Raw genomic sequence first — 27,991 nt, forward strand, 5'->3', positions numbered from 1 at the left:
CTGATGTGGGGCTCGATCCCACAACGCCGGGATCACGCCCTGAGCCGAAGGCAGACGCTTAACCGCTGTGCCACCCAGGCGCCCCTATATATTATATTTTCTAGTTGGGATAAAAATGGGGTCATTTGGGCATTTGAAAACTTAAGAATTTGAAGTAGAGTTGTTTAGAAGTGGATTGAAGGGATATCTATTTTGGTTTTTTTTGTTTTTGTTTTTTAAGATTTTACTTAGAGCAAGAGAGTGTGAGAGAGAGATCACGAGTTAGGGGGGCAGAAGAAAAGGGAGAAGCAGGCTCCCCACTGAGTAGGGGGCTCGACATGGGGCCTGACATGGGGCTCGATCCCAGGACACCTGAGCTGAAGGCAGATGCTTAACTGACTGAGCCACCCAGGCATCCCTACTTTAGTTTTTCTTTAAGAGAAACTTGAGCTTTAGAGTTAGGCAGATCTCAGTTTAAATTTTGTCTCACAGTATTGCTTTGTTTTTTGCCAGGTTATTTAACTTCTGAACATCCATTTTCTCTTGGAAAAATGATGAGAATTCTGTCACGATTAAATGGGATAACATATAAAGTACCTATCACAGATTAGACACAGATTAGACTCTTGATAAATGTTTTTGTCCTAGTACTTAATGTGAGGAGTGATTCAAATATTTGAATTTTTGAGCAATTGTGGGTCATGTTACACACATTTCTACTCATCTTTCCAGAGGAGATAGTTTACTAAAACATGTTTTAAAACAATGAAGTTCATTTTTAAAAATTTAATTGAAATATTACCTAAGTAATGCACAAATACATTGTTTTTTTTTTTTTTTAAAGATTTTATTTATTTATTTGACAGAGATAGAGACAGTCAGTGAGAGAGGGAACACAAGCAGGGGGAGTGGGAGAGGAAGAAGCAGGTTCCCAGCAAAGGAGCCCGACGTTGGGGCTCGATCCCGTAACGCCGGGATCACGCCCTGAGCCGAAGGCAGACGCTCAACCGCTGTGCCACCCAGGCGCCCCCATTGTTGTTTTTTTACCAGGCAATTCAGATAAAATAAAAGTCCCCTTCAACCCTTCCTAATACCAGCTCTTCTCTGGGTAACTACAGTTAATAGTTTGGATGTCCTTGACAGACCCTGTTCTATGGAGTTAAATAACTATGTGTTTATAGAAATGTATTGTGTGTGTGTGTTTGTGAATAAATAAAAATGTTATGCCATTTTGTGTCCTTTTATTTACTCCATAATGTACTGTGCAGATTCATCTTTGTCAGTACTCTTTTCTTTCCATTTGCTATATAGTATTCTGAAATATGAAGTAAACTACAGTTTATCCAATCATTTCCCTAATTTGTAGTTTTTTATTGACAAGATACAGTGCTTACATTTCTTTTTGTGCAGATGTGCAAGTAGTTCTCTAAGAGGTGGAATTGCTAGGACACAGAGTATGCATATCTTAAATTCTAATAGATTGTATTTCTTTCTGATTATAAAATCACACACATATTTAAAATGAAAAGTATGGAAAAGTATAAAAATAAGACCATTACCTAGGGCCAGTCAGAGAGGGTTTTAGAGATAAAGTCAGGAAATTTTCTATTCTAAGAGTGTGATCATATATATATGTTTTTTATTTTTTAATTTTTTTAATTTTTTTATTTTTTAAAAGATTTTATCTATTTATTCGACAGAGATAGAGACAGCCAGCGAGAGAGGGAACACAAGCAGGGGGAGTGGGAGAGGAAGAAGCAGGCTCATAGCGGAGGAGCCTGATGTGGGGCTCGATCCCATAACGCTGGGATCACGCCCTGAGCCGAAGGCAGACGCTTAACCGCTGTGCCACCCAGGCGCCCCTATATATGTTTTTTAAAGATTTTATTTATTTGTCAGAGAGAGAGCAAGCGCAAGTGCACAAGCAAGGGAGTGGCAGGCAGAGGGAGAAGCAGGCTTCCCACTGAGCAAGGAGCCCAATGTGGGACTCGATGTGATCATAATTTTTTATATAAAAATATATTCACTTATGTTTTATTGATTTGTGTACCACAAGGTCTTTGCTTTTTGGTCCTTTTTTTTTTTTTTAAAGATTTTATTTATTTATTTGAGGTAGTGTGCGAGCATGCGCCAGCACTGGCAGGGGTGGGGGGGGGTTGGGGGAAGGACCAGAGGGAGAGGGAGAAGCAGGCTCTCCGCTGAGCAGGGAGCCTGAGGCTGGGCTTCATCCCAGGACCCTGGGATCATGACCTGAGCTGAAGGCAGAGGCCTAACGGACTAAGCCACCCAGGCACCCTTGCTTTTTGGTTCTGAACACATTTTCAAATCTTGAGTTAGAAATAGAAGAGTCATATAATACAACAAAAACAAAAATGAGAATCAGGAGGAAGCAATTTGAAGGTTATAAAAATTGCTAATGCTAGAGCTAAAAGAGACCTTAAAGTTCATTTTGCCTAACTTGCAGATGAAGAAGCTGAATTCCATGGAAATAACAGGTTCACTCAAGCTAATGAATTTCATTTACTAGTTTATGGTAGAGTTGGAAGTGGACACTAGGTCTCTAATCTAGTTGGTTTAGAGTTCTTTCTGTAAAGTGGATAAACTACTGTTTTATCACTATTGCTGTGCAACACATTTGTCCTAAACTTTGTGGCCTAAAATTACCTTTTTTTTTTTTGTCACAATTTTATGACTCAAGAATTTGGGACCCGCAGCTGGGCATTTCTCACTTGGGTTTCCTCATGCAGTTCTAATTAGTTGTTGGCTGCCATTGCAGTCCCCTAAGGCTCAGCTGAAGTGGAGAGCTAAGGTGGCTTACCGGCAAGACTGGTTGTTGGTTGCTGTCTACAGGGAGCTCAGCTGGCTTTTGGCCAGAGTGCCTACAGGTGGCTTCTCCAGAGTGGTGGACTCAAGTTGTTACATAATTACTGGCTTCTCCCAGATTGAGCAGTAGAGAGCAGAAGCTGGAGAGCCTTTTCTGAGCTGGCCTTGGAAGTTACATAGTGTTGCTTCCAACTGCATTTTATTAGTTGGGAGTTGTCAGGGTGGGCCCAGATTCAGTGCGAGGGGACATAGATCGCACCTCTAGAAGGAGGCAGTGTCAAAGAATTTGTCAGCACATTTCAAAACTTCGATAACCAAGATGTGACTTTGCCATTGTTTTCCCTGGATTTGCTTGCTATCCAAAATAATGACTAGTGATTATAGGTAACTAACATACCAACAATTGATTATAGATTTTTCCATCTATTCAGTGATATTTTTTTGTTGGGAAAACTGTCACATGACAACGAAATAACACTGCAATCAGAAATGGCTGTTGTAGGGTTTTAATTAAAATTAGAGTTTTTCTAAAGTGTAGTAGTTACTATTGTAGATCAAGAAAATGAAAGCTTACATTTAAGATTGCAAGATATATTTTTTTTACAGTTGATCTTTACCTTTGTGAACTGTTTTTCACTCTGTAAAGTACTCTTTTTAACTCTGTAAAGGAGAAAGTTGATGCAGGTATAAGAGTATGACAGAAGAGTACCTAGATACACATGTTCTTGAACAAATACCTATTTATGCCATTTAAACTTCATTAAAGCTTTTAAAGCTACATTGATTTTTTTTCTTGCAACTATAGGCAAAATGGTATGTTTGCTTTTAGTATTTATATTTGAAATTTAATGAAGACCTGGATATGTTTCAGGCTTGGAGTTTCTACACCCTTACCTTCCAGGACCATGGGATTATTGAGCAAACTGTTTTCATGATTTCATTCTTGTAATTTAACAATTTATATAAAAAGACAGGATGAGAAGGGGACAGTGACATCTTAATTACTACTATAGAGAAGTGATTGTAACAGTTAAAAAATGTTGAAAGAATTTAGACTTGGAGAGACCCTAGAGGTAATAATCTGCTCTTACCACTTTGTTTTAAAAACGAAGAAACAGATTTGAAACTATAACAGCAGGAAGATTTCTATTTGTGAAGAGTTTTATTGAATGAGGGTACATAGTGCAGTCTACTTAATTTTATTCATACAAGTTGTGTCAGAAATTTGTCCCTGCTGTTCCTAGAACATGATGTACTCAGCAGTGCTATTTATACACATGGCATTCTTGATACTACTACTTCTTATTCTTTTTTTGTATAGCTCATATGAAATAGGAGTAGAAAATGTTGTTTGTGTTGTATGGAAAAGAAAAGAAAATATGCACATTTAATTTTGTGAAGTATTTTTAAATTTACATTTATATTAATTTTTTGTTTAGATTTATTTATAGCCATCAGATAATTCAGTTTAAAAGAAAATTATCTCTAGTATTATATGTACATGGGTCTAATTAGAGAGTTTGTCAGAGAAAATAGGATCTTTTAAATCAAGATAACTTTTTAAGATTATATTCACTGTGGCCATTCCCTTAGCAGTGTCCATTTATCTGTGTGCAGCGACCAGATCATTAGTTTCTGTGACGTTTATGTACATAGCTGTTAATACAAATGAAGACGTTTAAGACACTTTTTCCTCTGTGAAACTGTAAAAATATGAATGTCCATTGTGCAAAAATTAAAAAATAGAAAAAAAACAAAAAAAAAAGAAAACATTTACCTTCAGCTGTACCATCCAGAGATAATCATTGTTTATTGATTTTGCTTGTTTGCTTCTAGTCTTTTTTTTCTGCATACTTTAAGGTAATTGAGAAATACTTAAAAGTAAGTTACTATGTAAATATGCTTTCAGTACTCTTGCCTTTATTCAAGACAGAATCCAGATGAATAATTAAAATTAATTTGTCAAAATGCAGCAAAAGCAGGATCATTGACATTGAAAGAGGGTTGCTTTTCATAAATTAATAGGTAAAAGAAAAAATTAGTTTTATTTTTGGAGGTAGGTTTAATTCTAATCATAAATTACATTAATGGTTGAGTGGGGTAGGGAATCATAGAAACTTTTGATGGGAGGGCTTTAGAAATGTCTAATGTATTGCTTTTCCAGTGCAGGAATTGATTTTACAACATTCCTGACAGTTGGTAAGGTTTTTCATAAACAGTTCCAATGATAGGGAATTTACCTAATTTCTGAGGCAACTTGTTCTTCTGTTTGATACCTCTAGGTGTTAGGATGTTCTCCATACTGTGTTTAAATATTGTAATTTTCATGAATTTCTTATTTTTTCCTTTAGAAAGAATTTTTTTAAAAGATTTATTTATTTGAGAGAGAGAGTGTGTGTGCATGCACAGAGGGGAGGGGCAGACGAGAGGGAGAAGCAGGCTCCCCGCTGAGCAGGGAGCCCTATTTGGGGCTGATCCCAGGATCCTGAGATCATGACCTGAGCCCAAGGCAGATGCTTAACTGACTGAGCCACCCAGGTGCCCCCGAAAGATTTTTATTTTTACTTTCTTAAGATACCTCGTTAAATACTTAGCTTTAGTTCTTTACTATTTGCTGCTGTACATGCCTTTTTCATCTATTCACCCCCTTTTAAGTGTGTGATTTGATTCATGGGCTATCTTTTGATAGGCATACTGTTTGTTAAGGTCCAATATTTTTGTTAGCCTTTTAGCATCTATGCTAGACCATTGGCAGGAACCCAGTGGTCAAAAATGAAATGCCTAGGTTTTGACCCTCCCGCCCCACCAGCACTGGACAGTTGACAAGCTAGAGGTCCCTCTCTGCTTTGTACATGTAAAGTTGATTTAAAGTAAATCATCTCAGATTATAGTGACTTACTTAAATCTTTGTTTCATTTTATTGCTCTAGTCTTCAAGATCTTCTTTGATTTTATTTTTATAATCTGATATGTTAAATATTCCTTTTAGCTTTGTATATTCTGTATTAACAGCCTTTGAGTATTATTCTAACCATCTGTGAATTTACCTGACTTCTTTTTATGGAGATCACATTTTTTTCATCTGTCTAGTAAAGTCATCAAAGAAAATAAGAAAAGTTAATTTGGTTGAGAAACCATCTGTAAATTTTGCAGGCTGGGAATTTGAATCTGGGTTTTTGGGATCTTATCTCATTTTGGACATTTATATATATTTTGTACCTGAAACACCTGTGGCAATGTGCCCAGGGATTAGTTAAGATTGAGAAAGTGTTTCTCCAGGCTGTACAAATGCTGTCTGGATTGAGGTTGTACTTTATTTTTTTCCCTTCCTTGTCCATTGGGCTGTGGTTTTCTCCCATACTGCTTCTTCATGGATAAATAGGGAAGAACTAAAACTTACTGTCACGGTTTTGGGGTTGGGTGTGGTATTGTGGTCATGATAACTGTATTTTCATTTTCCTTAATCCTGAAATTACACACTGGCAGTTCTTCCTTTTTAAAAGTATTGTTTTTTCTTAAGATAAAAATATGGGACTTGTAATAGATAACATAGTAATCAGTTATCTTGAGCAGATTGTGACAGGATGGAAATCAGAACCATATTTAAAATTTATTAACTTAAAGGTATAATCCATATTCATTGTTGAATAAATAGAAAATGTTAAAAATATAAAATTATATATTACTGTCTTACTTAGAGGTGGCTATCTGTATTCTAACAGATTTATATGTAATATATTTTAATGGTTTCATGGTTTCATGCTATACATGCTATTCTATAACCTGCTTTTCTCACTAATGACAGTTTTGAATATTATAAGGAATATATTTTAAGTTTTTATATGTGTATATTATCAATACTTGAATGGTTTCATACTCTAGATGCTATTCTATATAGCATGCTTTTTTCATGTTTAATAATGGTTTTTGAAGAACTATCCGTCACAATGAAAATAGAGCTCCAGCATTGTTTTCCTTAGAGTACAGGTGTGCTATAATTTACTTACCTAATCCCCTGCTGTTGGAAGCCAAAGATTCTTTTCTTTTGCTACTATAAATAACATTGTGATAAATAGTTATACATATAGTCCTTATTCACTTGTCTATTTTTTTAGGATAAATTCCTATAACTAAAATTTCTGTTACAATGATAAATATACCTAAAGGCTTTTGACATGTGTATTGACAAATTGCCATTCAGAAAAATTACAAGAGTATGCATTTTCCCATCCTTCTTTTAATCTCCCTTCCTAGCTGTATTTGATAATCTACCATGATGTGAAACCCAGCTCACTAGTCTGTTTCCAGACTTTCGTCATTGTGCTTTTATTTATGCTGTCTTTTCTTGGAATGGTTTTTCTCTTCTTTGCTTGGTTAATTTTACTTGTTTTTTAGACTGTAAGGTTGGGAAATTTATAGAACTTTGTTATGCCATGACCATTGCTTGATCAAGGATACTCTTTTTATAGAAAGTTTATATTTGAAATTATGAAGTAATCCTAGCCTGGGTTATAAAATTTTTTTTCCCCAAATTTGTCTTTTCTCTCAAGATTGGGAGAACAGTTTCACAAATGGCTGTTAGCTAGATCTCACGCTTTAGAACCCCCTGGGCCCTGTGTCATGATTTTATATTCTTGGGTCTGTTTTTTGTCTTTTAAGGCTCCAAATTTTGTTTTTGCAAATTACTCCGAGAGAAAGTGAGGGTGGTAGAAGAGGAGGAGGAGAGTATAGTTTGACTGTCAGTACTGCTGCCAGGTGGTAGATGGTCAGAGACGACTGTCAAAGGTGGGGATTCACAGGAGGGCGTATGGAAGTGCTGAGTAAATGCTGATTGATTGAGCTAAATGGTATCTTTGGAAAACCCCAGCCCTGAGGATGGACGCTAGCTAGGTTTGCTAGAAACCTGAAGTTAAGGCTATATGGTGTATAGGCCAAGGAAGCCATACAAATAGATAAAACAGCAACATGAAGCCAAGGCTGTTTTTCTGCTTTGGAGATTTGGTGGGCTGTAATTGAGAAAGTATCTGGGAATTTGTACCACAGTTCTAACTGCCACCACCAGCACGCACCGTTGTTAGTACCATTAAGACTGTATACAAAATACTACCACACATGTCTTTATAATATCATTTGGCTCATATATGTTTGGAAAATAGGAAAAAGATGTCAGTATAATGGAGGTTTGGGATTCCTATGCAGTCTTCCCGAGTTCAGGAGAGTTAGGAGAATGGGGGGTAGAATCACATCCTTTAGCTGGAGGGGAAAAAAACCTGAATTCTGCTGTGAAGGCAGCAGGAACCTATTCAGCAACATTTAAGGAAAATTAGACATGAGTACTTGTATCCAGGGCTCCCTCCCCAAGAGGCACACCTCTAGCTTCACATTGGTTGCACTAGGGGCAGGGTGCTGCTTCCTGTGCTCCTTTTCCCTCTGTGTTCTCTTAGCTGGCTAGGTTCCCGTCCTGTTGTTGTGTTGCTGTGTTAACATCCCCTGAGACAGCCTCAGACCACTCCAAGATGTTTGTCTAGGCATCCAGATGATATCCCCAGGTATCGATTATTGCGTTTGTTACTTCTCTGGTTACACACTTGAGTAGGTTGTGAGTGGTTTGTCTCTCATCTTTTTTTTTCCCATAAGCTTTGTTATTTTTAATGTGAGCTTTTTTTTTTTTTTAGGAATGAATATATCACATAAACAGAAATGCCTATATTTCCTTCTTGGATTTTTTTCCTAAGTATTTTAAAATTTGTTATTATTTTTTTAACTGTCAACTCTAGCTTTTAATGTGCTGTGCTTGTTTTTCACAATTTGATTTCTCGAACTTATTTTTTCTCTATTTATTATTTTAGCCCTCTTCCCTTGCTTTCCTTTCTTCCTATGCAAATCTGCTTCCCTTATCCCCTTTCTCTTCTTTGTGCATTGATTTATAAGGTTAGGAAATTTTTTTTAATAGGAAATTTTTTATTTTGGCATTTTTGGGTTTTACAAGTCTTCCATTAAAAGCACAGATTAAATTTAAGTGCACTTGTATTTTAATACTAAGGATTTTCATTATATATTTTAATTACAATGCTAATTTTAAAATTAAAAATATGTTTTGTTACAGTATATACATAAAAGTGAAATGTGTTCATTAATACTATGTAAGCATGCCTGTGTTACATATTTAACATAATTTATAAACATATTTATATTTATGTAAAATGTATAAATTCATGAATAGGACTGTATATGATGCTAATTTTGTTTTCCTCCAGGAGGATCAGGATGGGAGTCAAGGTCTGGGCAAGAGAAAGAGGGTCAAACTAAGCAGTAGCACCAAAGGTATTTATATTTAATTTTTTCCTTGTATGAAAAGCTAAAAATGAAAACCAAGAAACAGATTAACTGTAGACACAAACTGATAGTTACCAGAGGGGAGGGGAGTGGGGGGTGGGTTAAACAGGTGATGGGGATTAAGGAGTGCACTTGTGATGAGCACCGGGTTTTGTATGGAATTGTTGAATCACTGTGTTGTCCACATGAAACTAATGTGACACTGTATGTTAACTAACTGGAATTTAAATAAAAACTTAAAAAAAAGCAAAAAATGTTTAATCATTAAGAACACTTGATAGGCTAGCCATTTTGAAGGGAGAATTATGTTCTTAGATTTGCCTAATGATGGAGAAAGTATTGTTAGGGAGTGATTGTGGGGGACCTTAAAAGCAAATGAAACCCTTACTATTGGAATTTTGTTTATTGTTTTTTTTCATAAGATGTGCATTATTATATTTGAGCCATAAAAAAGTAAATCTTTTCATTGATTCTTTGATTTGGATCCAGTGTTTTTGGTGTAAAGTTTTAGTTTGATTTACATCTTTTTATGATCTGAGGTGTGCAATTTCTAGAGTGAAAAAGCATACATATGGGAGAGATGGTGAGAGAGAGAGGTGGGAGAAGGGAGAGAATAAAAATGAATGGAACTATTCATGTTTGCTCAAAGAAGGAAGTAGGTACGTCTGTAGTGAGGGAATAGATTAGTGATAATAATGAGTAATATTTACTGATCTTTTTGTATATGCTAGACATAGTGCCGTGCACTTCACATATGTTGTTTTATTTAATTCTTAAAGTCACCATATAAAGCAGTAATTATTATTATTACTACTACTATTTTATGCATGAGGAAATGGAGGCATATTAGCGATCACAGCTAATGAGAAGTAGATCCTTAATTCAAATCCCAGAACTTAAGCTATTAATCACTGTTTTCTTGACCCTTACTAAAAGCTTTTCTAGAGTATTTGTTACTAGTTGACAGCCTGTGCTCTGGATTTTTGCCATGGAGTTCCAGATCTTAACATGGTCTATATCCTGGGTTAGAGAGTCTCCAGAGGTTAAATTATTATTTTGCTGAAAAGAAGATGATTATTTCTGGTGCTGAGTGTATCTTGTGGAATATCTACAACTGCTTGGAAGGGTGGAGCAAGCAGGTAGTTTCAGTTGAGGCTCACTTTGTAAGTCTGTTCTGAGTTACTTAGGCTGCTTCATTTAACTTGGGTCTCCTAGTGTTGGGGACCCCCCAAGATCCTTCTAGCCAGACTAAGATGACATTAAACAGATTAACAGGAGAAAATCAAATTTAATACTGTACATATGGGGAATTTACAGAGACATGGAAATTCCAAAAACAGGCAAAATAAAGAATATAGGTCATTCTGAACTAGGGAGGAATGGGTAAGGATCGGAGACTTTAAAGGGAAGACATGCAATTCACAGGAAGATGAAAAAGAGTAATATTTGATAAATACATGTTTGCTGGGCCTCTTAGAAACAATGGGACATAGGTCTTGCTAGGTTTCTCCCTGTCTACCATATTTGGTTTATATCATAATGTAGTTATCTATGATGATAGCTCTCTTCCTGGAGCAGGTCCTCTATCTAAATTCTTTCTAGGTTGTTGAGGGAGAAGGTAAAGAGCTTTTCCTGAATCTGCTGGATTTCGATTGCGTTTGTTTGTTTGAGTGTAGTTGGCACACAATGTTACATTAGTTTCAAGTATACAACTTAGTGATTTGACAAATTTGTACATTATGATATGTTCACAACAAGTGTGGGTACCATCTGTCCTGTTACATCACTGTGGTATCATTGACTGTATTCCGTATGGTCTGCTTTTTATTCCTGCGACTTAACTCATTCCATAACTGGAGGCCAGTATCTCCGTATCTCCTTCACCCATTTTGCTCATCTCCCCACCTGTTCTGTTCTGGCAGCCATCAGTTTATTCTGTGTATCGTTAGGTCTGATTCTGCTTTGTCTGTGTGTGTATGTGTATTTAGATTTTGCTTGTGAGTGAAATTATATGGTATTTGTCTTTCGCAGTCTGACTTATTTTACTTAGAATAATACCCTCTAGGTCCATCATGTTGTTGCATGACATTCTCATCCTTTTTTATGGCTGCCTAATGTTCCATTGTGTATATATACCACATTTTCCTTATCCATTCATCTATTGATGGACACTTCCATATCTTGGCCATTTTAAATAATGCTGCAGTAAACACAGGGGTACATATATCTTTTCAAATTAGTGTTTTGGTTTTCTTTGGGTAAATATCAAGTAATGGAATTATTAGATCACATGGTATTTCTGTGTTTAATTTTTTGAGGAACCTCCTAATCTTCATGTCAAAGGAGCCCATTTGGGGTGGCCTTCCCTTGGCCCTACAATAGCAAAGGGCAGGAAATTTGATCTGTGGTCCAGGATGCACACGTGCACACGTGTTCTCCTTCCTTACCTAGTGAAGAACCTGTGATGACTGAAATTAGAAACCCATATGGTGACCTGGCCTTTGACTTACCAGAGTTGTCTATGTGCTTACCTGAGTCCTTGACACACATCTGAGTTGAAGTAGGCTCTTAGGTACATACTTGAGTTTCAGCTTTAGGGATGCCTAGAAAAAAACAACCTGCTATGGTGTAAGAGGTCATTGTTTTCCTCAGTCTGGTTAGACTTTGGCTGAACATACTTTTTATGGAGACTTAAAGTTGAAGCTTATTTTATACCTGATTTTTTTCATATGTGAGATTGGATTAATTATCTTCTCTTCCTTCCTCCACTGGTGAGAAGTGGTACAGAGATTTAAGACATCATTTTTGCTTTAAGTATGGCATGGAAGAAATGGCTTTTTGAATTAGATAGAACCCCTGTTTTCAAAAAGTGATAGTTGGCTTTTGAAGATATCAGAAGTCCAGGGATTGGTTTAGTTTTTGTAAGAATTTGGTTCAATGGTTTGAAAGTGAGGTGAAAATAAAATAGATGATAGGCAAGAAGTTGAGGCACTGTGCTACATTCACTGTTCTCAAAACCTAAATTTTAAGGATGAAGAAAGTGAGGCCTAGAGGACTTCAGCTAACATGGCTGAGATTATTGAGCTGAGTTAGGGAGCCTGGACTCTGCCGTCTGATGAAAATCTTTACGTTGCTCACGCATTTGTACCACATACTGATTGCTCAAAAATCTCTTTATACAGTTTGGTTTAAGGTTGTTTAGGCATTGTAAAAATCATGACAATTTAATCCAGATTTTAAAGGTAAATATGTAGCTGTACATAACTGATGGAAGCGTTTCAACCACATTTCCATAACATGACACACAAAGCACATCACACATATTTTAAATATCTTGGGGAAACTGAAATCACCTATTTTAAGGACGATAACAGTGAAGATATTGTGGGGTTTTTTCTTTTTTGTCTGAAGATGAAAAAATGGATTGTACACAATTGCAGTTATTTTAGTAGAAGCCATAGCTTTTCTGGTTCATTTGGATTGTTTTATTTATTTAAAAAAAAGTGAATATATCTTTTTCAATATATGACATATAATAATTATGGTAGCTTTAGGCTTTTATTTGGCAAATACAGACTTTCAGAGTCATAACTAAATTCTAAGGTTAGTACTACAAGTTTTTTGTAGCTTTGTAAATATTTTTGAAACACTTATCTGTGAGGATTTTATTTATTTTTTTGGTAGTCTAAAATTTTCAATCATATTAGTGCTAAATGAATTGTAAGAATTAAATTGACATCAACAGTATGCTCTGGGTTATATTCAAAATTAGAATGTATTTTCATCATCTGATTCACTTGGGCCCTGATTTTATTACTTTTTGGCTTCGAATCTGTCAGTGTGTGCCTTTGAATATATTTTACCTCATTTTTTGCAAGACAGGTTTGTTTCTATTTTTAAATAATTGTCATATCCTGGGAATTATCTAGTTCAGGAGGAAGAGATTTCTGTTTTACAAGTAGAAATTCTGAGAGAAAATAAAGAATAAGTAGTTTCCACTAAGGAGGTATATAGTATAATTGTATTTATATTTTTATTGCTGTTACACATTGCTTGTACTAAAGGAACACTGAAAGGGAGTTGGGGAATTGGGATATAACTTTTGCCTCTCTGTAGTTAAAATTGTAATGTCTCCAGAATAATGAAATTATTATTCTGAAAATAATGGGTTATTAATTATTAACAGAAAAATTGGGTTAAGGTTATGTCTAATAAGTACTGATTCAAGCCTGTTAAAATTAGAATGTTTTATAGAAGAATCAAGAGAGATGGAATACTTATTGAGCTTATTGTTACATTTTTTAAAAAAGATTTTATTTATTTTAGAGAGAGAGAGTGCAAGCAGGGGAAGGAGCAGAGGGAGAGGGACAAGCAGACTCTGTGCTGAGCTCAGAGCCCAATGTAGGGCTAAATCTCAGAAATCTGACATCATGACCTGAGTCGAAATCAAGAGTCGGATGCTTAACCAACTGAGGCACCCAGGTGCCCCATTGTTCCATTTTTAGATCCATGACCTGAGGAGATGTGGTGTGACCACATTACTCAATAATAGGAGAACTGTAAGACTGAGGTAAGGTTAATTGAAAAAATACTTCAAGGTTACTCTGCAAGACACCTCGAACTGTAATGTAGTTAGGTCTATACATGAGTATTTTGGTGTATGTGATATTATATTTTTAAAATCCCTCATCTAACTCTAGTCCTTGTGTAAGCATCATTACTGAACCAGTCCATTCACAGTTGACACTTGCTGTATCCTCTTCAATGTCCTTATATAGACCTGATGATCCAGAGCAGTAGCCTAAGCCCAAGATCATTTGCTCCAACAAAGATCAGTAGTCAGAATTTTGTAGTTCTTTTTCAGGGAAAAACACTGGAGAAAGTGAAAGAAATAGCTGAAGTATTAAAAATATTCAGTTCATTATATTACCTGTTGAGACCTTTCTGTTGAGTAAGTGTGGCAAGGATGCAGAGATTAGCAGGAGACAAAGTAGCCCTCAAGGAGTAGCTTAGAAATTGGCCGTTTAGTAATTTTATCCCTCTTTGAATATTTATTTAAAAGGGGCATCCATTTTCTGTTTCCCCTATGCATGAAGAAGGGCATCTTGAGTCCAGTGCAAGTAAGCATGTATAACCTTCTTTATAATTTTCCTGGTATATTCTCACCAGATAAAAAGCAAATGCTTTGTATATACTAGAGTAAGCAATACATTAGTAATTATTTCCTACAGCAAAATTAGTATTTCATTTCTGAAGAACAATTTTAAAGAAATAAATTATTGAATCCTATAACAATTTCTCACCTTTTCTCTAAAAACTAAATATTAAAAGATTCAATAACTTTGGGCTTTATGGCTTTAATATTTTGTTTTTAGCTTAAAATTATTATTACTATTAACACTAGTATGAAGTACCATGAATATTGTTCTTGTAAGATAATTATTTTGAATCTTAGTAGAAATTTTAGGTAAATGGCTTATGTTAAGGGCAAGTAATTAAGACTTATTTTTTTAGTAACTGCTTCCTATTAAAATATAAGGATTAAGTATTTTATTATTATATTATCTATAGCCATGGAGGTTGTAGAAACCTGGATTGATGATGTCAGTATTATCATTGAACTATTGAAAGGTAGCCTTAACTTGTAGATACATTCAAGTATTTGAGGTTAATGGGTTATTAATTATAGTAAGGTTTAAAACCATTAGGTGATAAGTTTTCTTTTTTTTTCTTTTATGTAGATCAATCCATAATGGATGTTTTGAAACATAAAAGTTTTCTAGAAGAACTATTGTTTTGGACTATAAAGTATGAATTCCCTCAGAAGATGGTAACTTTCTTACTCAACATGCTTCCAGATCAAGAGTATAAGGTATCTGTGGTTTTTTTCCCTTCCTTTCTGAACTTTGCTCCCCTTTCTTTGCCTTTTCATATGAATTTTTTTTTGGTTTGTTTTTAAGCTCTGCCTTATTTTATTGTAGCTTTGATGACTGAGATAATACCAATCAAAAGCATTAGCTTCTTTTGTTGTCAAAACAGGGTTTGCACAAAAAGGATAGAATCGTAGATCTGAGGCAGAGCAGCTTTACAAAGTAGTATTCCTAAGGGTAGTCTGTCTGCATGGAACTTGGTCCAAAGAGAATGCTAGGGGACAAACAAAAACATAATTGCACAAGTAAATATGTAGTCAATTAAATTGTGGTAGGTTCTCCAAAGGAGAGGTACAAGGTGCTATGAGAATGTTTAAGGGGGCAGCTGAATTTGGATTGTGGGGTTAGAGGGGTGTCTGGCTGGTTCAGTTGGTAGAGCATGCTACTCTCAATCTCAGGGTCATGAGTTCAAGACCCTTGTTAGTTGTAGAGATTATTTTAAAAAAAATGGATTTTGGGGTTAGGTTTGAGAAAATCATAGGGTTAGTTTTTGCTGGCCATAGCTATTAAAGACAGTACAGTTACTGACCTATATACACATGTAGGTGGGTGAGGGCTCTAGTCCCAGAGGGTCTGGACCCTCACCTACGACCACCATGTGGCTGTGGCAAAGTGACAAAGCCTAGTGTATGAAAAGAAAATAAATTATGCTCTTGTTCTTCTTCTTCTTCCTTTTTTTTTTTTTTTTTTTTTGGTTTGTATTTCTTCTTATGGTTTAGGTAATAAAGCCTCTTTAGGAGTTATACTTAAATGAATAATGCCATTGTTTTGTGTCTTTATACCCGTTTAGGAAAACAAGAAATGTATATGTTATACAGAAACAGTATTTATTTAGTCAGATAGTAATCAGCTCCAGTCAAATAGGAGAAGACATTTCTTTTGTAGTTGTCCACATTGACTCTCTTGATTTTAGTTATATTAAATCCTCTAGTATGGTTTTTAGCTGAGATTTTAGATTTTGTTGTTAAAGTGGATAGCACAGAACAAAGATACCTACTTTGACATTAGTTAATTGTTACATTTGTAAGCAAAGTGAAAATTTCTATTTTTAAATCATGGTATTTATAATTGTTCTGAAACTTTAATAATTTAAAATGCCTATTAAATTTTTTCAACCATTCAAGTATTTTGCTAATGTTCCAAACAAAATAACGTAACTACCATCATCATTGAAATTACTTTTAAAATTATCTTGGATGTCATCATAAGCTAATAAAAGCTTTAAAATGTTAATATAATGTATTGGAAAATGTGTTATAAAACTCAAAATTAAACTAACGTGTATTTTTCATCCTATTTAAAAAAATTTACAGGTTGCTTTTACAAAAACTTTTGTTCAGCATTACGCTTTCATTATGAAAACACTGAAGAAAAGTCATGAATCAGACACAATGTCTAACAGAATTGTGCATATTAGTGTTCAGTTGTTCAGCAATGAAGAGCTAGCCAGACAGGTAACAGAAGAATGTCAGCTGCTGGATATTATGGTCACTGTGCTATTATACATGATGGAAAGTTGCCTTATTAAAAGTGAGCTACAAGGTAAATTCAGAATTATTTCCCTAGTTTTATAATTGGTATACTTTGTATAACTAGCCTTAAAAACCTCCTTACATTCTTAAGATAGCTTTAAAAATATTGTAAAATAATACATCTGTGTTAAAGAATTTTTTTGAAGATTTTCATCAAAATTTGAAGATAAACTTTTTTTTTTTAAAGACAAACTTTAAAAGTACCTTTAGCTTTGTTATTCACAAATAACTGTTTTTGGGTATTTCTTTTCTGTCTTGTGTGTGATAGGAATATATTTACAGGATCAAATAATACTTTAAAAATATACTTTAAAAATATGCCACTTTATTGTATGTGTTGAAAACATGTTTTTTAATGATTGCTGGTATTAATGTCATAGGGCTTTACCATAATGTAACCATTTCTTTATTAGACATGTTCCTTTTTTTAATTATAAATTTGTTATCTGCCTTAGACATTTTTATATGCCTATAGTTTTAGAATTTAAAAGTTGAAATAAATCTTGCCTTTTTTTGTTTTCTCTTAGTCAGGTCTTTAGTTTTTTTCTTTTGTGCTTACTACATGATTGATACTCCTCAAACTACCATGATATTTCTAGGACCTCCTCCCATTCTCATTTCACTGTGGTCTTTCATCTTAACTTTACCTCCTTGTAATAATTTATATTATTTGAATTATTTGCTATGTACGAGGCGTTGTATTAATACCATTCATATGTTGTCTCAGTTAAGCTTCTGAACAGTTCTGAGATTGGTATTATTATTATTACCCCTATTATTCCCACTTTAAAGATGAGTCAGTTGAGGCTTAGAGAAGCTAAGGCATTTACTATAGTTAAGACAGCTAGTAAATGACAGAGCCAAGGTTGTCTTATTTCCTGATGTCAGAATCTGACCTTAACCATGACGCAAAGCAGATCAGCATCAATAGTACTGTGTCTTCACTTGTTGGCATGTGAAGCTAAACTTTAACAACAAACAGCACCTGAGATTAAATCTTAGGACCCTTCCATTGTCTTTGGAGGAGAGATCTTGTAGTTGAGACTTGCTTTGTTCCACTGTTACCTCCTTTTGCATATCAGCTACTATTTACTCTCTGTTCTCACGTGATCTATTCTCATGTGATACTATAACCTGAAAATTGGTGTATACTCAGTGCAGGATGCAGTGCCTTATATATGCTAATAATAGCTAGCTGATATGATAGCTACCATCTTTTGAGCACTCACTATGTGCTATGCTCTTTTCTCAGTACTTTGTATTATGTCATTTAACCATCTGTGAAGTAGATACTGTTTTTTTCCATTTTATAGGTGAGGGAACTGTGGCTTAGGGAGTTGAAGTCAATGATCTATGGTTTTATAGCTGTAAATAGTAAGGCTAGGTGTCAGACTTAAACCCGTACTCCTGCCCACTATGTGACTCTGTCTTCCTATTATAGGTATAGTGGGAGCATAATACATTATTTACATTAAACAATATATCTCTTCACTTTTTTAAAGGAAAATTTAAAAGCTGCTTTGTATTATAGCTCTTCTATCTTTACATAAGATGACCCTTTCTTTTGAAGATTCAGCTACATATATTACATGTATTGCTTGTCCTTTTTTGAAATAGTATCTATCATCGTTGAGTTGCATCAATGATATTCTTATATATAGAATTATACATTTAGAGAGGGACTTTTCACAAAAGGAGTAGTTTTAATTTATAAACTAGAAAACTTTAATTTTTAAAAATTGTTTTAAATTTTTATAGATTTCATTTGTTTATTTGAGAGAGAGAGAGGTGGGGCGGGACAAAAGCGGGGAGAGAGAGTCTTAAGCAGACTCCATGCTGAGCGTGGAGCCCAATGCCAGGCTCTATTTCATGACCCTGAGATCACGACCTGAGCTGAAATCAAGAGTCAGATCCTTAACTGACTGTACCACCCAGGCCCCCTAAACTAGAAAACTTTTAAAATTTAGAGGTATCTGCTCTTTTGGAAAGAATCTGGAGTCTTTTTTTTTTTTTTAATATTTTTATTTATTTATTTGACAGAGATAGAGACAGCCAGCGAGAGAGGGCACAAGCAAGGGGGAGTGGGAGAGGAAGAAGCAGGCTCACAGTGGAGGAGCCCGATGTGGGGCTTGATCCCACAACGCCGGGACCACGCCCTGAGCCGAAGGCAGACGCTTAACCGCTGTGCCACCCAGGCGCCCCTGGAGTCTTTTTTTTAACTAAATGGTTTAGCTGTACTTATTAGTTGTATATAGTTTGCACTTGATCTTCAAGGAAGAATGTTTGAGAAGATGTGTTTGAATCTGCCTCATATTTTTTTCTGTAGCCAGATTTCCTGAAAGAGTTTGTTTGTTTCCTTGCTTTTTAGTCACTCAGTAACCGACTTCCAGTCTAGTGTCTACTGCCATCATTCTCTTGTTCTCTCTGAAATTGTCTGTGACTCCAGTGGTCACATGTTCTACTTTCCCCAGCATGGCTCCAAGTAATGACTATGGTTCTGACATAGTTATTCATATAATCTCCTTTACTCTCAGAAGTGTCCCATTTTATACAATAAATTATATGATCACCCTTTTCATGACATACACGCTGGGGAAATCTGTGGCCACTCTTTGGACTTTATCTTTCCTGATTTTTCTGTAGCATTTCACACTGTTGAGTGTCTGTTCTTTCTGTGGTCCAAAACTCTTTTCTGCTTGTCCTGTTGATGTTGGTGTTTTTTGGCACTTTGTCCCAATCTCTTTGCTCTTCTCACTTTTCCCATATTTCCTGAAATCATACTGCAAAGTCTTATTTTACTTTCTGTATATACTTCCCTTCTAACGCAGTTAGTCTTTTCTGGAAATTCTTACACAGATTGAATTTTCTGGAAGCTAAATAACTTTGGTAGCATTGCTAAGATCTTTAAATATAAATGTATTTTTTCCAGCAGTAAATTACATTTTTCTAAGCCAAGGTCTGAAATGATCTTTAGCTCCCATGGTGTTTTATTCCTCTTTTTAAAAAAGTAGCATAATGTTTCATGATACATATTTACTGGTTTTCTAAAAGCACCATAAACTTTCCTGTTTTTACATCAAGAGTATTAGAATGGGCTTTAGATATTGTGAATTACCTATAACTAGCTACAGATATTACAACAGGATCTCTATACTTTGTTTTTATTTTTTAATAAATCTATCTAGCTTTTACAGAAATTTTCATTAACAGTATTTGAAAATTTTGGCTATACTATTAGTAAATACAGAAGCTGATACAATGAGAATTCACATGGCCATGGTAGTAACTAAAGATTAAAAGGAAAAAGCCCCTAGTAGTAATTAATCCCTACCTTACCCTTTTTCTTTGTCATATTTGCTTTTGCACCATATTACTTTGTGATTCCAAACATAACTCATCACTGTTCATATCCCTGAAATTTTACAGTTTGTCTTATGAAACAGTCTATATATAAAATGGGAACTTAAAGCCATATGTTGCAGGGGTGCCTGGATGGCTCAGTCGGTTAAGCATCTGATTCTTGATGATCAGGTCATGATCTCAGGGTTGTGAGATCAAGTCCCATGTTGGGCTCTGCACTGGGCATGGAACCTGCTTAAGATTCTCTCCCCCTCCCTCTGGCTGCTCTTTCTCTCACAAAAAACAAAACAAAACAAAAAGCCCAGAAACCCCCCCCAACCCCCCCAAATCATATGTTGCATAACCATAAGGATGTCTGTAGATGGTAATAATCCCAGAGTGATCTGTCCTGCATATCAAACTGTTTATTGAGCTATATTCCTTGGATGTCTACAAGTACCTCAAACACACAATGTCCATACCAAAAATTCTTTCTTCTTATCTATCAAGCCTGCTTCTTTTCTATTATTGTGTGTGTGTGTGTGTGTGTGTGTGTGTATGTATGTGTATGTGAGTACACAAGTGTGTGTTTTGGTTCCACTGTCCAACCACTTATACAGCTGCCCAAGTTAAAAACCTAGAAGTCATTTTTGACTTCTTTGTACCCCTTGTAGATATAATGAACATCACCAAGTCTGTCATTTGAACCTTCTAAACATCTTAAAATAGCTGTTTCTCTTTATCTTTACATCTTCATGCCACCACCATAGTTCAAGCCATTGTCATCTCTAGGCCTCATGCCACTAGCCATCACCATCCTCCTTTAGTCCCTTTCCACACTACACATATGATCATGTCCCTGTCTCTCAACCCTACCCCCCAGTTGCTTGTCATCCTCTTCACATGAACTCCAAACTCCTGAAGCTAATTTTTAAGGCCCTCTGGCTTCATTTGTGCCACCCATGCTCTGCATTCTTTGTCCTAACGATTCCATCCTTTTTTTATATTGCTTCCTCTACCCAGAACACCATTTCCTCTCCCATCCCTAGTTTATTTGGCTGATCCTTATTCCTCCTTCATTCTGTAGATCTTAGTTTAGACATCACTTCCTCAGAAGGGTCTTTTCCTGAATTGTAGACTAGCTATATTTGTTCTTATGACTTGTACTTTGCCTGTGATAGCCGTATCAGAGGCAAAGTACTGTCTTCTTATATTAATATCAGTTGATAGACTATATAAATTTTGATTTATTTACCACTTTATTCTCAGAACTTAATAGAACACCTGGCCCTCAGTGCTCAGTAAATATTTGTTGATGAGTGAATCTCAGTTGGGGAAAAATAGAAGTCCTAGTCACTTTATTTCACTAAAGGTTCCAAGGTGTTTTTCACAAGAACAGTAGTATTTAAAGCAGTACCAGGAAAACAGTCATTTTGTTTAATTGTTTTCTGCTTATTCACCTTCTGGTTTCAATTAAATAGAACAGTGATTTTCAGTGTTTAAAAAATTAATTTTAAATTCCAGCATCACTGAGCACTGTTCCATTAGTATCAACTGCTCACCAACTCATGGTGGCAGTAGTTGTCAGTCAGAGAGGGCTTTCTAATTTCAGGTGTGGGTGATTTGTAAAACCCCACTTCTTCATTCAGTTACACCATCTCTCATCCGGTTGACAGGTGTTAAAAGAGAGCATACTTAATTTTGCGGGTCCCGTTCTTATATATTATTAAATTTAAGAGTTGGGTAAAATAATTTCATGGACTGAAACCTTAATTTAATGTATGAAAAATAAGAAGTGCAATAGAAGCCTCTTCCCTGATGAGTTTATTTTAAATTTTTTAAATATTAAGAAAAATTTTTTAAAGATTTTATTTATTTATTTGACAGAGATAGAGACAGCCAGCGAGAGAGTTAACACAAGCAGGGGGAGTGGGAGAGGAAGAAGCAGGCTCATAGCGGAGGAGCCTGATGTGGGGCTCGATCCCATAACGCCGGGATCACGCCCTGAGCCGAAGGCAGATGCTTAACTGCTGTGCCCCTAAGTATTTAAATTTTTTAAAAAAGATTTTGTTTGAGAGAGAGCTCGTGCACTCAAGAAAGAGAGCGTGCGCACATGAGTGGGGGGAAGGGCAGAGGGAGAGGGAGAAGCAGACTCCTCCCCACTGAGCAAGGGCTTTATCCCAGGGCAAGATCCCAGGGCAAGGCCCTCGGATTAGGGTCTGAGCTGAAGGCAGATGCTTAACCCACCGAGCCACCCATGTGCCCCCACTGATGAGTTTAACTAGTAGATAATTAGTTGAAAAAGTTGGTTAAAGTGAGGAATCATAAAAAAAAAAAAATGACACACGTATTAAACAGTGCATTTTAACTTAAAATACAGATATGCTTGTTCATTCTCTTAATTTTGGGCAAAGCATTTTTAAGTTATGGTTTCCTTGACTGGAGTTCTCCCTCATCACTTCTGCAAAGCATCATCTGTGATTTCCAGTTTCAGTTTCTTTAGAGTTAGAACATAAAAATCTTTATGAAGCAATCTGAGTGTAAAATTCTAGGTTCTTATGGTTTTTCTCTAAGATTTTTTAACATTTTCTTAGGCACTTTTATTGTCTCTCAAAAGCTTATGATCCAGTCCAGTTTTTGTAATACCTGTCTTTATGTATTCATATTTCATCAGTTATGTACTTTTAATTTAAATTTTATAATAAAAAGAACAATTATCATGAACAGGAACAAAAACTGACTCTGGATAAGTATATATCTTGGTTATATACTAGGGAATAGGTTACTAGCTTTGAGTACTCTGTATATTATGAGTATTAGTATGTTTTACAGTAGGAATGGGTGGTTCATTTGTCCAGTGAATCAGTTAATTTGGAATAGATTAAGAGAGCTAATGCATATATGCTCTAACTTCTGGTAGTAAAGGTTTGATTGAACATACCTAATTTTCCCCCACCCACAACAATGTAATTGGACTTTGAAGATTTTTTTTAAAGGCTTGAGAAGTTTATTTATGTGTGTATCTTTCATTTTTGGATTACTGTATTTGCTAAAAAGTTATATTACATATTCTTTGAGTAGAAGAAAGTATATATCGCTTATATCATACAGATTTGTTTGATAAGATGGAATGAGATTAATCTAGGGATAAAAATATTTTATTGATTGGAACTGAAGATATTGCATTATGTTGTTAAAATCAAGAAAATAATAAGGTGTGATGAACATATAGCTAGCTCAATATCATGTAATATGTTAGACATGTGATAATTATTATAATGATGTGCTCAGCGTTATGTTAATGCTTCATTTAATTCCCATATGTGTCTTTCCCTCATTTTATAGATGGGGAAATTGATTCAGAGTCTAAGTAACACATCATATGGCTGGCTGGAGTTTGAATTTAGATATCCCTGATTCTAATGTATATAATGTATATCATCGGTAAAGTTTTTGTTTTTTTTTTAAACTTATTACTGGGTTGTGTGTGTGTCTGTTTTAGATGAAGAAAATAGTTTACATGTGGTAGTGAACTGTGGAGAAGCATTACTGAAGAATAACACTTACTGGCCTCTTGTCAGTGATTTTATTAATATCCTTTCTCATCAAAGTGTGGCTAAGAGATTTTTGGAGGACCATGGTTTGTTAGTTACATGGATGAACTTTGTATCTTTCTTTCAAGGTATGAATTTTACTTTTTTAATTAATTTTTTTCATTTACAAAATGCCTAATGCAAAATGATCAAATATACTAATTAAAAGATAATAGCACATCATTCAGGTTACATGTGAAATGTCTCATCTTAACTAGTATTTGTAAGTACTTTAATCAAGTGTTCATGAAAATATATTAGTTATGAAAAATACCAAATTATGAAAAAGGAAATAGGAGTGTAGTTTTTTAGCACTTTAAATCATTAATATAGAAATTTCTAATTTATTCTTCAAGAAAGTTTTATAACACTTTCATAAAATTTCAACTAGGATCACTTAAAATAGTTTTTTGACTTTCTTATTTAACATATTCAGTTATATTATATGAGACAATTCACAAAGTGTTTCTAAGAGAACCTGGTTCGTAAAGACTTCTAAAAGGACTAGATTATTTTATTTTAAATTATTTATTTCTCTACATATTGTGTCACTTATGCCATTTGTGTACACCAAGTGTTTGGTACTAGGAAGTATTTTACTTGAGTTTAAATATGAATACTTGCTTCCATTTGGCAAGGTTTATAACTGCTTTAATTTTTGCAAGGTATGAACTTAAACAAGCGAGAACTAAATGAGCATGTGGAATTTGAGTCTCAGACCTACTATGCTGCCTTTGCTGCTGAACTTGAGGCCTGTGCACAGCCAATGTGGGGGCTCTTATCCCATTGTAAAGTTAGGGTATGTCGAAAATATTTTTGTTAATTTCTGTCTTTACCTTTAAAAGAGTGATTTAAGAAAAAGATTTGTGAAAACATTGATTTGTTTACTCATATATATTAATGAGCAGTGTTTAATTGTGAATTCAGCTGTGTGAATGCTGACTTGAGACATTAACTGTAATTCTTCGGCAAGTTGGAGTTCATCATATTATCAGATCCTTGCAGCCTTCCCTTACTGTGATTAGTCTCTGGAGCTTTAGAAGTCTCCATATTTATCTTTATTGCTTCATTTTATCCATTATCAGTTAGTTGCCTGATGCTTCTTGTCTTTTAAGGAATGGAAATAGTTCTCAATAAAGTTTACATTTTTAAGATTCCAAGCACAAAATTAGTATACATTTCATACAACTTCCAGTTGTGTACAAAAGGAATCTTAATAGTAGCAGAGCAGCAACATAAATTCTTATAATTGAGTAAGAAAATGATCACTTGTAATTGCATGTAGTGGTGTCTTTGTATACAAATATTTATTTTACTTTTGCATTTTAAAGTATTGGTTTGATGGGTCTCCAGAGTCCCTGGATGATCCAGAAAAATGGAATTTCCTTACCCTATTAAACTAAGAACTTGACTGAGATTTTGCTATATAGATCCTGTGAAGACCAACTGCCAGCCTGTGTCAGTAAGCATGCTGGACAAGATTTTATAGTGGAAATATTTTGAAGCCTTGGATTCTGATCTTGGCTCTGCCTTTTCTTACTTAAAATCCTTGGTCAACTCATTTAAAAACTATTTGATAGTCTCCTCCTTTCTCCTTTTTTTTTTTTTTTTTTTTTAAAAAAAAAAAAAAAAAAAAAATGGAAACAGGACACTAAAGCCTGCCCTTCTTCACAGGGTTATTATGAAGCCCTCCTCCATGTTCTTTACATACATGAATTCCTTTAAGCAGATTTATATTTTCTTTCATGACTTTAGCTATTCTCCAAATGCATGTGACTTATAACTTTGTTAGTCTAGCCAGGTTCAGATTTCCAACAGCTCTGGTTATTCATGTAGATCTCCTTGTACATGAATTTTCTCAAGCCCCTAACTAACTTATTAAATTCATCTGCCCATAGTGTATCCTTTATGTCATTTAATGGTGTCTGAAAATGTACAGTTATCTAATATAAAAACTGTATCTCCTTGCTGTGCCAGTTGTGTTCAACCTGTAATCAGATACCATGAAATTTCTCTTCTGTTCCAGAAATTCTCCCTACCACTTCTTTCCTGTGTTTTAATTTATTTATCTTTAAAATCTGGGTTGTTAAGATAATTTAACTGGTTTTCCTGCCTCTGAGTTCTTCCTGCTCTAATCTGTCCCAATACTGAAATTACTTTTCTAAGCTCTGTGTATAATCTCCTTTGCTTAAAAAAATCCTTAAAATTCTCATCTGTCTGCAGGGTAACATCTGTGTTTCCTATAGAGACATTTAAGATCATTTGCCCTTAACTTGTATCTCACAATTCATCTTCCATCTATGCTCCTCTATCTATCTCCATGTCTTCACTGGATTGAATACCATTCTTCAACATGGGGTGTCCTCTCTTGATTCCTGTGCTTTTGTTCAAACTAGTCCCTTTTTTGGCTTATGGTCTCTCATTCTTTCGCTTATTCTAACATGAGAATCATCTCGGAAGCTCTACGAATATATATGTCTAAGCCCCATGGTCAGAGATTTTGATTTATTTGATGTGCAGAAGAACCTTGGCAGTGATTCTAACCAGAGTGGAGAACCACTAGTGTTAGCTCTTCAAAAATGCTGACCAGCTGATACGTAATCTCTTCATTTAAAGTTCTTTCAGTCAGGTTTATGATTCTAGTTTCAGTGTTATTGTAGTACTTTGTTTAATTTCTGCTGTAGCATTTATTTAAAAAAAACTGTCATATAATATGAGGTTCATTTGTTCATTCACTAAAAAAATTTTGTTTAATGCTGTTCTTATGCCAGACGCTATCTAGATGCTTAGGTTTTGTGTGTTGAACCAAATAGACGTGGTTCTTGTTCTTGTGGGGCGTCTGATGGGGGAGATAGATGTTAAGTAGGTAAACACAAAGATTCATTTTGTAAGTGTACTCTATAGGAAAATAATAGGTTGCTGTGAAGAGTAATGGGTGTGGGGACTGATTTGTCTTGTGCAGAAGTCAGGACTAAGGTTATACATTTTAGACCCTTGGTAATGTAAATGGTATTTATCACCACGGGGTGGGATGAGGTCAAGTAGGGAGAGAAGTAGGCCCTGAAGAAAGAACTAACATTGCGACATCAGAGATAAGCCTGCTGAGAAAAACCAGAGGAACACAGTATCCTATAAGCCAACAAAAGACAGTGATGCAGCAGGGAGGTTGATATGATGTTAATATAAAAAGATTAGTATTTTAGGAAGATTTTTCTGACAACTGTGTTTAAGATAAATTTGGATTATGAAGTTGGGGTTACGTTTATCTCTGATAATGAGAACTCATTGTTTCTAGGCAGTAGTTTAATTTTTAGCTTTGAAGGCCAGGATTGCAGTGTGTTATTTTTCCCTTAACCTAAGAAGTGAAGAGGGTTGAGAAAACAAGCTCATATTGTCCTAATAGAATCTGAGAGAGTAGTTTCTCAGTTAAGGGAGTATTTAGTTCCTAAGTAAGACATTCTCTTGATGAGCACCCACATTCTGTCAGACGTTGTTCTTCACACTATATTCTTTGCTTTATATTCTTATCTAGTCTTCATTACATCTCTTATAAAGTAGATAGTATCATCTCTTTCTTTCAGAAGTTAAATATCTTGCCCAAGTTCATACAGCTATTAAGTAGAAACTGAGTTTGAAAACAAATCCATCTGATTTCAGAACTTGTGCTCTTTCCCACTTTGGTATAATTGTCTGTTAAAAGCAAGAATGTCTAGAGCTTTTCAGCAGTACTGTTGTTGGGTTTAGAAATGTAAGCTAGAAGAAAGACTATTAAAGTAAAAAAAAAATTAGCTATTTCGTTTTTTCTATTCTCTAATTATAAGATATAAAACTAAAGGATTAACAATAAAAAGAACTTCACCTGATAGCTTATCTTCTTTGTATGATTGCCCTAAATGTGTTTGGTTATTGAAAATGTTAAGGGCTAGTTAAACAATTAATACTAGATTGATAACAGATTGGATAAAGGGATGGCGCATTTCCAGAATCTCACTAATTTTTGCCTTCCTTAAAGAACATCTGAACTGTAGAATCTCCATCTAGTGGCAGCTTTAGGTAACTGCAGATTTGACGGGAGTAGTCTGGCCATGACCCTTTGGAGCACTGCTTGTCACACATAGTGCTCGACTATGACACAGAGCATTTTACAAACATTATTTCATTTGCTTCCTTCACAGTACTAGGAGGTAGATAGTATTATTTCCATTTTTACATATGGATAAACAGACTGAAAAGGTTGTAAAACTAGTAACTCAACATGCACACTGCAGTTTTTTTGGGCGGGTGTGTTAGTGGTGGGAGATGGGAGGGAAGTGATCTGGACATGATTATTAAATATGCTATATTTAGAAATGGAATTAACTGGTCACCTTTTTTAAAGGCTCTTGATACATGCTTTTCAAATTTTTCTCCAGAAGGGTCATATCAGTTTATACTTGCACCAAGAGGGTATTATGATACAT

General features: G+C 35.1%; 1 protein-coding gene across 6 annotated transcripts in view; it reads left to right on the top strand.

The window, feature by feature from the left end:
- The window catches only part of UBR3 (ubiquitin protein ligase E3 component n-recognin 3), a 238,463-nt gene that overhangs the window by 47,367 nt on the left and 163,105 nt on the right, over window positions 1-27,991 (top strand). For all 6 annotated transcript variants that reach the window (XM_034654712.1, XM_034654714.1, XM_034654715.1 and 3 more), the window contains exons 6-10: window positions 9,059-9,125; window positions 14,879-15,009; window positions 16,381-16,609; window positions 23,441-23,620; window positions 24,197-24,330. In XM_034654712.1, coding sequence (XP_034510603.1) covers window positions 9,059-9,125; window positions 14,879-15,009; window positions 16,381-16,609; window positions 23,441-23,620; window positions 24,197-24,330 — 741 coding nt within the window. The remainder of the gene's footprint in view (window positions 1-9,058; window positions 9,126-14,878; window positions 15,010-16,380; window positions 16,610-23,440; window positions 23,621-24,196; window positions 24,331-27,991) is intronic.

This window comes from Ailuropoda melanoleuca, chromosome 2 (genome assembly GCF_002007445.2).
Source record: "Ailuropoda melanoleuca isolate Jingjing chromosome 2, ASM200744v2, whole genome shotgun sequence".
NCBI lineage: Eukaryota > Metazoa > Chordata > Mammalia > Carnivora > Ursidae > Ailuropoda > Ailuropoda melanoleuca.